At 48.7% G+C, this 13,141-nt stretch overlaps 1 protein-coding gene across 3 annotated transcripts in view; it reads right to left on the minus strand.

Moving 5' to 3' along the window:
• EYA2 (EYA transcriptional coactivator and phosphatase 2) overlaps positions 1-13,141 on the minus strand; it is a 257,204-nt gene that overhangs the window by 43,931 nt on the left and 200,132 nt on the right. For all 3 annotated transcript variants that reach the window (XM_049649930.1, XM_049649929.1, XM_049649931.1), the window contains one exon: positions 664-753. In XM_049649930.1, the coding sequence (XP_049505887.1) occupies positions 664-753 (90 nt within the window). The remainder of the gene's footprint in view (positions 1-663; positions 754-13,141) is intronic.

Below are 13,141 nucleotides of genomic sequence, written 5' to 3' on the forward strand. Positions count from 1 at the left end.
TGCCTTACCCTTAGCTTTCTATCGCTCCGCCTTTGCTTTAATAGTTCAATTTTAAATATGTTTTTTTATTTGAAGTTCTTCTCAAATCTTTCTGCCACAGGCCGGGTATAAACAAAGGATTCAAACTTATTTCTGACGCTGTCCTCCCCCTTTTCCCTGTGTCCTTTGCCACTGGCTTCGGGGCCCAGGAGCTGACACTGAATAAGCACGGTCCCTCTGTCTGCGCTCACTCTCTTTGTAAAACACGTTTTCAGGGGGATGTAAATTGCTTTTAAAAGCTTCCATGCCGGCCCGCTGCTCATTATTACTGACCCAGGAGGATCTGTACTAATTTGCCTTAACAAACTTATTAAATAGCAAATTTCGGGAGGAAGAAACTACACAGTCTATTAGATCAGCGAAACGGCCGTGGACGTCACCACCAGGGCAGAGAGCCGCCCATTAGCCACAGGGGGGAGCTGGGGAGATCAGCTGGTCAAGCGTGTTTTCAATAAATTGGCGCTGGCCACGGTTTTGTGGCTTCTTGGGGGTTGTCAGCAAAAGCTTCTAGCCTCCAAAGGAAAAAGGAAACACAGAAAAGAGAAGAAGCAGTGTCTCTTCCCCTGAAACCAGACACAGGCCACCAACTACGGCGACTATGACACAAAACGGGCAGTTCCAAACCTCCAGGTCGTTGAAGAACAGATGGGTATCTGCAAGGTTGAAGATCATTTCTTCCATCATCAGGCCGATGCGCACGGACGTCGTGGTGTCCTGGTAGAAAGAAAGGACAGAGTCACACGCCAGCGGGGCCTCCCCCGTCCCATCCCGCCCCTGTCAGGCAGCCCAGGTCGGTTCTGAGGGGCTCACACGCGGCCTAGGCTGTGTCAATGCGTTTTCAAAGGTTCCCTCCCGGCCCTCCTGCTTTCCGGGAGGCCCGGACGACTGCAGGGGAAGCAACGTAAACTATGTAAGCCCACTGGGAGAGCCGGCCTGTCGATTCTCTCTTTATGACAATCTCTCTATGGATGCTGTCTTACTCTTCCCGATACACGAAGTCCCTCTGTTATCTAGCAAATGGATTAATTACAAAAATGAGCACACAGGGTGCCCTGGGTGTCTCAGTCAGTTAAGAGTCTGACTCTTGATTTCTCTAGGTCCTGATCTCAGGGTTTGTGCAATGGAGCCCCGTGTCGGGCTCCGCGAGCCTGCTCGGGATTCTCTCTTGCTCTCTCTCTCTATCCCTCCCCTGCTCTCTCTCTCTCTCTCTGTCTCAAGAATAAAGAAATAAACTTAAAAAAAAGAAAAATGAGCACACAAACTAAACCCCATTATGGTCCATCCATACCCTGGAAACCTAGCCCATTTGATTAAAAAAGTGAAGTCATGCTAAGAGTACTTGAATCTACCTCCAAGGTATTAAGTAACAAAAGCAGATCGCACCACGTTATGTGTGAAACCCAACTGTGCAATGAAGGGTCCCTTCTTTCCCCCTCCCTCTCTTTTCTATGCACGTGCTATGGTAGACTGCATTACTGATCACCCATATTTGGGGTCCCTTCCTGGGGAGCTTTGCCCTGTAGGAGGGGGATCCTCACTGGGGGTTGGTACCCTACCCCCACGGGCCCAATCTGGCCTGCTGCCTGTTTGTGTATGGCTTATGAGCTAAGAACGGCTTTTTACATTAAAAAATATATATATGTTTACTTATTTGAGAGAGAGAGTGCATGCGCGTGAACGAGTGGGGGAGGGGTAGAGAGTGGGAGACAGAGGGTCCGCATCAGGCTCCGTGCTGACAGTGGTGAGCCTGACGCAGGGCTTGAACTCTCGAACTGTGAGATCATGACCTGAGCTGAAGTCGGATGCTCAACCGGCTGAGCCACCCCGGCGCCCTGACTTTTTTTTTTTTTTTTTTTTACATTTTTAAACAGTGTATTGTCTGTGGTTGCTTTTGCCTTTTGAAGGCGGAGGTGAGCAGGAGCCACACAGCCCCAGTGTCCTGTAGAGACTGAAATATTTACTCTCTGACCCTTTGCAGGAAAAGTCTGCTGGCCCCTGATATATACCCTCCCTGTTGAACTTAGATGTGACCATGTGACTTGTGTTGGCAGAAGTCATGCTTCAGCTGTGGTCAGAAGCTTTCAGAGTGAGTGCATGGTTGGTCAGGCTCTCTCTTCCCAGTTCACAAGACTAAATGTTCCAGAGGCAAGACAATGTGGGTCAGAGCTGCAGCAGATCAGAATGGGCATGAAAGAGAAGCAGATGAGATTCAGGGGATGTTTGTTACTGCAGCATAACCTCACCCATCCCAACTGATGCACATGAAAAATACTGGGCACGATGGTTCTCAGCTCTGGCTGCACGCCGTCATGATTAAGAGCATTCAAAACTCCTGATGCTCAAGGCCCCACCATAGACCAATCAAATCAGAATTTCTGAGGGTGGGGTCCAGGCATCAGGGATGTTTAAAGCTCCCTACCCGATTTCAACATGCAGCCAAGGTTGAGAACCACTGGTCTAAAAGGATCTACAACACTTAGTGATATTCCTGGTTTGTATCTATTAAGTGCTTTCTCGGTGCCACTTTACAAATGAATCCATTTAATTCCCACAAAGACTTAGGGGTTGAGCATTATTATGTTCCCATTTTACAGATGAGAAAACGGAGGCCCCAAACGGTTGGGTAACTTGCTCAAGGCCCTGCAGCTGGTGGAGTGCGGGGATTTGAACCCACGTCGTGTGGCCCCAGACCAAAACTGCTTCTGAGGAGGGCTTGGAGGGGCGGGGGTTGAAGGAGGCGTGCAGGGGACCTTGTGCTGCCTGTCACTCCATATACTTCTTTTCCTGTTTGCATTTTTCCCCGGGCGGCTGTCTGACCTCTATTATAAAAAATAAATAATTAACGACGTAAACCCTTCTTGACCCTTAAAGAAAAAGGGAAAAACATGTCGCTGGTGACGTCAGCTTCACACACACAACTGTGAAGAATCAAGCCCAGGAACGCAGCCATTAGGTGAAACACCTCATTAGGGCCCCCAAAGCCAAAGCTTAGCACTCTGGGTCCTGGCTGGAAGGCGGCGGGGTAGAGGGCTCAGTGAAAAATGAAGGGAAGATAAGGAAAACAAACGTTTCAGGGCCAAGCAGGGAATCGTTCTGTGACCCGGGAAAGGACTTTGGGGGGGTTTCCACGCATGACTCATCCCCGAACCATTTTACCTCTGCAAAACTGCACATTCCTTCTTGGCAAGGCTGTGCACCTAACCACGGATGACCAGCCCGCAGCACGCTAGACAAGAAGGGAGAAGCTGCCATCCACACTCAGCTGCTAAAAGGATTTATGTAGAAAAACGTCAACTCCCAGGCCAGCACACGAAACAGGAAAAGTAATTATTGTATGCGGAAGGGTCTGTCTGTGAAAAGTATTTTGTATGGTTAGACGAAGGCAAATACTCAGTATCGATAAAGCTGGAATTGTGTCTTATCGATACTGGCAGGATGTGGAGAGAAAATCTGCGTGTGTGCGATGGGGGCTGGGGCGAGAAAAGAGAGCTCAATTCGCATCTTCTAGCTTGGGAGGCCAGGGAGCATGCCTAAAACAGGAAAAAAAAAAAAAAAATCAAGGAGTGGTACCAGAAGCAAGCTACTCAGAAATTTGGAGGTAAATACCGAAAGAATCAGCAAGAGTGGAAGGTTGTGGCCTCTGGGCAGAAAGAAACGGTGTGGTGGGGTCCACTGAGGACCCTTTTCTTTGTAGAACTATATGAGTTTTAAACTATATGCGTATATTTCCTGGATTAAAAAAAAAAAACAACTAAATAAAAGGGAACGTGGGGCACCTGGGTGGCTCAGTCGGTGGAACGTCTGACTCTCGGTCTCAGTTCAGGTCAGGATCTCGGGGTTCGGTTTGTGAGTTGGGGCTCCTCGCAGAGCCTGCTTGGGATTCTTTCTGTCTCCTTCTCTCTCTGCCCCTCCCCTGCTCGCATGCTCTCTCTCTCTCAAAATAAATAAACTTAAAAAAAAATAAAAGGGAACTTAGTAATTCTACTTCTCATTGTCTACTCTAGAGAAAGGCCATACCTATGAACGAGACGGAGTTGTCTGTAAATAGCGAAAGATTGAACAATTTAGCTGTCCGGCCAAAGGTTACCAGAAATATAAGCTGCAGTATATTCATTTGGTGGAAAACTAAATTCAATGGAAAGAAATGAACCACGTGTCTGCATATTAACATGGACACGCCCCCCCTAATACTGAGTGAAATCAACACTTTTCTGAAAGTTATATACTGCATTAGTTATTAGCATTTACTAGAAACACATACAATGCTACTACATATTTTCCACAGGGACTTCTATATTTATAAATATCTGAAAGGATGTACCAGAATCGTAACAGTTAATTACTTCTGGAAGGCAGAGAGGAGGGGACAGGAATTAAAGGTAAGGACGAAAGTAAATTTTAACATGAGCTACAATATTCTAAAATGTTTTGAAAGAGAGAGGATTCACATACAGTATAATTAAAAATTAAAACAAAATAAAAAAAAAAAAAACTTTTTTAACCTTTATTCGTTTTTGTGAGACAGAGACATATAGTGCCAGTGGGGGAGGGGCAGAGAGAGAGGGAGACACAGAATCCGAAGCAGGCTCCAGGCTCTGAGCTGTCAGCACAGAGCCCGGTGCGAGGCTCGAACCCATGAACTGCGAGATCCTGACTCGAGCCGAAGTAGGACGCTCAACCGACTGAGCCACCAGGCGCCCCTAAAACACCCAAATGTTTCTGAGGAGAACCTTTAGGATACCAGCTATTCCTTGATAATTCTCCTTGTTTCAGATTTTCCTAAAATCTGCTTGGATGCTGCCTGGAGATTGTTTTGAACTCCGCTGGTGGGACCTCTTTCCCATGAATTTGATAACAACTAGGGGTTCAGGGGTAGAAAAGTCTGGAATAACCCAAGAGAAGCACAACGGTTAAGTAACACAGAATGTGACCTTAGGCCAGACCACTGTATCCAAGTAGAAAACGTTCTTCCAGGATTGCAAAGACTGAGAAACTAAAAAAAATTGGTGGAGACTCAGCGTTAAGGAGTGTGAAACACGTCCAGAGTGGGGGCGGGAGGAAAATGACCGGTTTTATCCTGTGTTACCTGCTGAATACGTCCCTCATACGATCCACAAACATACCACCCTGGTCTGTCGGCTTCGGGCACTCTGTGCGGCTTGGAGGGGGATCCTCTTTCTGATCTAGCATGTGTCCTTGGCAAACAAGGCCTAAAACATGGAAGCCTTCGTGCCATGTTCTTCAGCTCCTAACAGGCCCCTGACCCATTCAGACCCGCTCTGGTCCCTCTGCCACCCTGGGAAGCAGTGAGGTTCAAAGGAGCTAGCACATGGGGACACGCAGCCTGGTATACAGCAGGCACTCCATAAGCACTCGTCATTGTCAAAATCCCCCAATCGACTTCCTCGAACCCTTAAGCAAAGAACCTGTTTCTGTGAGCCCAGCAGAAACACCCTAAATCAGATGACATTTTATGAAAACCACTTAAAAAAATTTTTTTTTAAATGCTTATTTATTTTTGAGAGTGAGAGAGACAGAGTGCGAGTGGGAGAGGGGCAGAGAGAGAGGAAGACACAGAATCTCAAGCGGGCTCTAGGTTCCAAGCTGTCAGCACAGGGCCTGATGCGGGGCTCGAACCCACGCACCATGAGATCGTGACCTGAGCCGAAGTACGATATGTAACCTACTGAGCCACCCAGGTGCCCCCAAAACCACTTTTTAAAAAAAGATTTCTTTAACGTTTATTTATTTTTGAGAGAGGCAGACTACAAGTGAGGGAGGGGCAGAGAGGGAGAGGGAGAGACAGAACTGGAAGCAGGCTCCGGGCTCTGAGCTGTCAGCACAGAGCCCGACGCGGGGCTCGAACTCACGGACCGAGAGATCATGACCTGAGCCGAAGTCGGATGCTTAACCGACTGAGCCACCCAGGGGCCCCCTGAAAACCATTCTTAATCACTACACACTCTTTGGATTAAAAAAACTCGGCTTGTTTAGGTTAATGTCCTAAATAAGCAACAGCAGAAACAGATTGTTTTTTAAAAATGATCCATTTAAACCAGAAGGGAGAACCGAGAAAAGGAATTTTTTTTTTTTTTTTTCCCACAACAGGCTTCAGTTCGTACCTTGTCCACCAAAGGACCGTGGCGGGGGCTGGTGGGGCTGGGTGGATGGAATGTCATCTTTGTTAGACTTCAGAGTTTGGGGCTGGTTCTCTCCCACGGAAGGCACAAATCAAAGGCCCTGCGGATTTTCTCAATGTGTTCTAATGACCTAGCAGATTTCCCAGGGTTCATATTAGACATGGAGGGCTGGGCTATGCGTGTGTTCATTCAGGGGGCTGACGCGGGGGCTCCACGCCTTGGCATCCGGCTTCGAGGCAGATGCTGTGGGCCTGGACGCAGCTTGGAAACCTAATTATTACGCATTCTTGGGGAAGGTCTCTAATGAGAGGCGGATGGTGGGGACTTTCTCCACCAGGGCTGGGCTAACACCTGCCTCGTGGGGGTGCCTGGGTGGCTCTGTCCGTTAAACGTCTGACTCTTGATTTCAGCTCAGGTCATGATCTCACGGTTTGTGAGTTTGAGCCCCGCGCTGGGCACTCTCCTGTCAGCACAGAGCCTGCTTCGGATCCTCTGTGCCAACCCCCCCACCTCTATCTGCCCCTCCCCACCCCATGCTTTCTCTTTAAAATAAATAAACATAAAAAAAAAACAACAGTAGTTGTTTTCTACCAAGTGTCTCCATCGTGCCCACATTTACAAGCTTCTCATTTTAAGCCACATTCTTGGAGGTCTAATTCCCAATCCCTATAGATTAGGAAGCAGCATTTTCATTTCAAAAGGAGCCCAAGTTTGTTTGTTTTTTTTTACCAAAAAGTTGTTTAAGTGAATCGCAACTCCGTCCGCTATAGAATTCCCTTCCCTGAGCTTCCATGTTTTCTGCTTTAAGAGTGTAGCATTTTTAGGGGCACCTGGGTGGCTCAGTTGGTTAAGCGTCTGATTGGAGTTCAGGTCATGATCTCACAGTTCGTGAGTTTGAGCCCCGTGTCGGGCTCTGTGCTGACAGCTCAGAACCTGGAGCCTGCTTCGGATTCTGTGTCTCCCTCTCTCTCTGCCCCTCCCCAACTCACGCTCTGTCTCTGCCTCTCAAAAATAAATAAAAACTTTACAAAAAAAAAAAAAAGTGTAGCGCTTTTGTCATAGATGGTTCCAATGGGTGCTTATTTATTTATTAAATGTTTTTATTTATTTTTGGGAGAGAGAGACAGAATCCGAAGCAGGCTCCAGGCTCTGAGCTGTCAGCACAGAGCCCGACATGGGGCTCGGACTCACAAACCATGAGATCATGACCTGAGCCAAAGTTGGACGCTTAATTGACTGAGCCACCCAGGTGCCCCGACCCACACACTATTTATCTGGAACCACAACAACCCTTTGAACAAAAGGAAGGCACAGCCTCATCTTGTCCTGATGCCTTAGGTGACTCTGGTCCTTTGGGTTCTTTCACAGCTCACTCAGTAATAATAGTAATAACTGACCTTTGAGTGCTTTGGGGTAGAGGCAAAGAGAGCGGGCTCTCAGCCAAATTGCTTATGACCAAGGCCAGTTCTACCGCTCACCAGCTAAATGACCTTGTCCAAGTCATTTCAATTCTTGTGTGCCTCCGTTTGTTATCTGCAAGATGGGTCGTTAGAGAGATCAAATGGGGTTTTCAAAGTGCAGGTTATAATCCCTTTAGTGAAAGCGGACTTTAAAGGCCAGCATTAAAAAAGAAAAAAAAAAAAAGAATGGAAGAAATACAAGAGAATCTGCGGCCCCCTGTCTGTTTTTGTAAATAAAGTTTTATTGGAACACAGCAGTGCCCATTTGTTCACTTAGTGTTTATGGCTGCTTCTGTGCTACAGTGGCAGAGTTGGTAGTCACCACGGGGCCTAGCCTAAAGCCTAAAATATTTATTATATCTTTATAGAAAAAGTTTGCCAATCCGTAGAATAGACAACAGAAAATCAGAGCATGTCATATACAGTAATGGTGAGCTTCTATTTCGGGTGGAGTGTTTGTGTGTGTGCGTGTTTGAGACAGAAGGGGCGAGAAAGAGAGAGAGAAGAGAGAGAGAGAGAGAGAGAGAGAGAGAGACGGAGGTGGGTCACGGTATAAAGCGCATTTCTTCTTGAGGCAGCTTTGTGACTAGAACTCGGGTCCGATCTGACACCAGATTCCACAATCCTCCGGTTACGCCGTGATGCCCGTTACGGCTTCTGTGCTCTGAGGACGTGTCTGCCTTCCGGGGTTCAGCTGCATGACTGGGACGAGGTGTGATGTCGCTCCTGGAATATCCAGATGTGCCAGGCCCAGCAGCTGGTGGTCTCGGTTTGAGCTGAGCCCTTTCGTGGGTTTCCCTTGGGGTCCCTGCTGTGAAGATTTGGAGGCTGTGTGCGCAGGAAAGGGTTAACTTCGGCAAGTGTTGCTGGAACCCTGCGCATTGCATTCCTCGGGTCTGTCTTCCAGACTGGTCCTTGCTGGGCTGGCTCCCCACAGAGGAGCTCTGAGTCCTTGGGCCAGGCAGTCCTGGCTGATCAGACGGTTTATGCTAACAGTGGGATCACGGTGAATGCCTGCTTTTGTTCTGCGGGGCTGGAGTCTTGAGTGGCTGTGGTGCCGTGAGCCTACAGCAGGGGCCCCAGGAAGCCCCTGGACACCAGGGCTCGGGGGAGATTCACTGCTTGGCGACTCTTGGCACATCAGTGCTGGCAGAGTTGCCTGAGCTCCACTGCGAGGGGACGTCTGGAAGGCGGTGCCTACGTTCTCCCGGATTTTATCCCACGTGCCTTTTCCCTTTGCTGATTTTAATCTGTAGTCTTTCACTGCAATAAACTGTAACTGTGAATATAACAGCTTTTCTGAGTCCTGTGGGTCCTTCTAGCAGCTCATCGAGCCCGAGGGTGGTCCTGGGGGCCCCCAACACAGGGCCTTTATTACACACTTTGAAAAAACACCAACCGGTTAAGAAAAGGGGCAGCATATTGTGGAGATATCTAATCTCTCTGGGAATGAACTTTCGTGTCTGTAAATAAGCAGTTATTAATTTTGAGTAAAAATAATACCCATATTGGCCTCCTAGAATGATTTCGTAACCCAGGCCTGGCCAGAACCAGAGTGACTCGTTCAGGGATGGTTATGTGGCCAGTGGGAGCCACTGAGATCTGGCCCTGGGACTTTAGCTGTAACCACCGGGAAAAAGGCACTTCTGACCCCCGGTGAGCTGGTAGAACCTGAGCTGGGGGATGTTGGCAGGGCCTCCATGATGACGCACACAGATTCAGACAAAATTGTTTGGTGACTGGATCCCACTGTTCCTGAAGTCTACTTCTGGGCATTTTGGTTACAGGAGCAGATCAATTTCCCTTTTTGGCCTAAACTGACGTGTGTTGAGTGTTCGTCACTTAGAATCTAAAATTCTTGGCCCCGCTTGCCACCTCCCCACGACTGTGGGGAAATTGGGTGTTTCCAACATGGCCAGGGTCCGGTGGGCAAGTTCAAGTGATTCTGCGTGTCTTTTTTCAGATTTTTAAAATGTTTATTTATTTTGAGAGAGAGAGAGAGAGAGAGAGAGCGCGTGCATGCACATGCACGAGTTGGGGAGAGGCAGGGAGAGAGAGGGAGAGAGAGAATCCCAAGCGGGCTCTGCACGGGGGGCTCCGTCCCACGACCTGTGAGATCATGAGCTGAGCTGAAATCAAGAGCCAGACGCTTAACCGGCTGAGCCACTCAGGTGCCCCTAATTCTACACATTTTCACAACGACCCAGTTTTGCACCTCTGACAGCCCCTCCCCAAGGGGACATAAATCAAGGTCCCGGTTATTATCTGGTCTCAGAGCATCAATTTCTCCTTCACACAAGCACTGCCTAATGAGGCAAACGGCCGCCACACGTTGCCTCCACCCGCACAAGGTGTCCACGCAAGCGGCCACAGGCAAGGCGCTCCACGAAGCAAAACCACTGAGAGCATCCATCATGGAGTTAGTGGGACCCGAGTTCAAATCCTGGGGGCTGCCATTCCTTAGGGATGTGACCTTGGATGACATGTTCACCCTCCCCGGGCCTCAGTTTCCTTATCCGAATACAGTGAGTTCCTCCCAGGGCTCCTACAGGATCACACATGTGCTATGACCTGCTCCTGGTGCTTGGGTATTATTAGCAAAAAGCAGCAGGGGCCAGAATCTTCCATCAGAAAACATTCCCTGCTTGGAAATTCCTGTGCAATAGTTTAACCTGGTATTTCCCAAACCATGGCCGTTCTCGTAACACCTTTGCAGGTTGTGTCGCACCGCAGAGGAACGGGGTTCATGTTTTCCTTTAATTCAGTTACCCGTCCCCGTTTTTTTTTTTTTTTTTTAACTTAAATGCATTTAGTTTGGAAACAAGCTTGTTATCATGATGTAAATGGCAAATCCGTTCCACTCACTGTAACCGGAAGGTAAGCAGAAATATCAGGTCCCCGGGGCTGCCTTTTTCCACTCCCTGGTCCCCCCCCCTCCCACCCCAACTTCTTCCTTCTGTCCTTGTATCTCCTACTACACGCTCCTATCTCCTGCCTCCCTCTTGGAACGGCCCTTGTGATCACACCTGCCACAGAAGGTAACAGTCACAGGTCCTGGGGATGGGGGCGCAGACATCTTTCAGGGGCCACTGGTCTGCCTTCCACATCAAGCAATGACAAAATTACAACTGGATGCCCTTCTGGGTACATCGTCATCTCACGCACTGAGTTGTGATTCTCAAGAGAGAGCGGCCCATCCTTCTAGAGAGTCACCTGGCAGTTTCTGGTGGTCATAACACTTGCGTGGGAGGGGGCGGTACTTGGGAGTGTGATATACACTGTGATACTTTAGCAGGAAATGTATATTTGGTTTTTGTCCCCTTTCCTGGCTCCTAAACCCCTGGAATTTCTGAGAGATAAGAGAAACAAAGGTGAACTGGGTATCTTGTTACTCAGGACCGACCTCTTTCAACCACAATGAGTTTATGTTAACGAGCTGACTTTTGGAAAGCGCCTAAACAGGGGGGCTGGGTTGCCAGGGGCACCAACTAGCGGTTAGAGGGCTGGAGCTTGCAGCCCCCTGACCTCCAGGGAGAGGCTAGAGGTTGAGTCCAATCACTAATGGCCAATGATGTAATCAATCAAGGCGATGCGATGAACCCTCCATAAAAACCCAGTTCTTCTATTACCACAGGCTGGCTCCAGATTTTCTTCTCCTGAGTGCAAATCTTCTTAAAAAAGTTTTAAAAATTTATTTTGAGAGGGACGCCTGGGTGGCTCAGTCGGTTGAGCGCCCGACTTCGCCTCAGGTCATGATCTCACCGCTTGTGGGTTCGAGCCCCACGGCGGGCCCTGTGCTGCCAGCTCAGAGCCTGGAGCCTGCTTTGGAGTCTGTGTCCCCCTCTCTCTCCGCCCCTCCCTCGCTCATGCTCTGTCTCTCTCTCTCTCTCAAGAATAAATAATAAAAAATAATAAAAAAATTATTTTGAGAGGGGCGCCTGGGTGGCTCAGTCGGTTAAGTGTCCGACTTCGGCTCAGGTCATGATCTCGCGGTTCGTGAGTTCAAGCCCCGCGTCAGGCTCTTCCTCATCAGGAGGGGAAGATGCTGAGGGAGGGAGGAGGAGCAAGTGTATCTGTCTGCTGGGCTATAGATAAAGACAGAGAGCTTCCTCTCTCCCCCACATCTGTGGTCTGTGAGGCAGCCAGAGGGCCCTCTTTAAGGCAAAAATCAGAGCTGTTGTCTTCATTTAAAATCTACTAGCTAACATCTTTCAGTGGCCACCATCGACTTTTCCTCTCCAACCCACCTCTCTGCTCCCTGACCTTGCCAAGCCCGCGCCTGCCTCAGGGCCTTTGCACTCCTCCTTCCCCCAGGTGCTTTCATGGCTGGCTCCTTTTAATAGCATTTATCACCATCTGGGATGATCTTTCTTATTTATGATTTTTGGCGCTTCTCCCTCAACCAGAAGGCAAGCTCTGTGAGAGCTACTGCTATGGCCCCCGAGCCTGGAACACAGCCCAGTAAACAGCAGGTGCTCAGGTAAGTTATTTTTAAACAAACGTACGATTGTACGTGAGCTTTACACGCATTACCACATTTCCTCCTCAAATGATGTCTTCCCTGTTTTACAGATAAATCAAGATACAAAGTGACAAAGTGACTTGTCCAGGGTCCCCCTGCTACTAAGCAGCAGAGCTGGGATTCAAACTCACGACTCTCCCACCAAGAATCCAAAATCTTAAGCACTTAACGCATGGACCACATCTTCACAGGAATTAACATAAAGTATCTTATTCGGGGGAAGAGAGGCTTAAGGCACATTATAATCAGGTTTTTCTTTTTGTAAATGCCTGCTTTAAAACTGTCGATGTCTACTTTTAACGAAATAAACGGTCTGTGTAAGTAAATCACACTTGCAAAGTTAGGAGGAATGACAGGTAGCCACTGTGTAAAAATCACAGCCCGGACTCTTTCCTCGGGTCTCAGGCTGGCTTGCTTTTCTAATAACTGCTGGGCTCCAGAGAGGATAAAAGGAGGGCCCAGGGGTGGGAAAGGATCTCCCCTTATTGCCTCTGGGCATCTGTGCCTTTCATTTCCTGGACTTGATATGGAAAAGCAAAGTTCCCCGGTAAATCCCTCATTTCTGAGCTGCCCTCCTCCCCGCCCTGAGGGCCAGGCCTCGGGAACCAGACACCTTGGCGGAGATCGGAAATCAGATCACGTTAGCCGCCCCTGACGGGCTCCGAATCCTTTCTTTGCCAACCCCGCCCCCCCCCCCCCCCGCCCCTTTGGCAGCCCATAACTTTTTAGGATGTCATTGTAGGAGTCAGAACGGACCAGCTTTAGGGCCTCTTTAGAAGAAGGAGGCTCCTTCGTGAGGAGCACGAAGCATTTTCTTTTCTTTAAATGTTTATTTTTTGAGAGAGAAAGAGAGAGAGACAGAGTGCAAGCGGGGGGGAGGGGAGGGCGAGAGAGAGGGAGACACAGAATCCCGAACAGGCTTCAGGCTCTGAGCTGTCAGCACAGAGCCCGACGTGGGGCTTGAACCCATGAACCTCGAG

This window comes from Panthera uncia (assembly GCF_023721935.1).
Source record: "Panthera uncia isolate 11264 chromosome A3 unlocalized genomic scaffold, Puncia_PCG_1.0 HiC_scaffold_11, whole genome shotgun sequence".
NCBI lineage: Eukaryota > Metazoa > Chordata > Mammalia > Carnivora > Felidae > Panthera > Panthera uncia.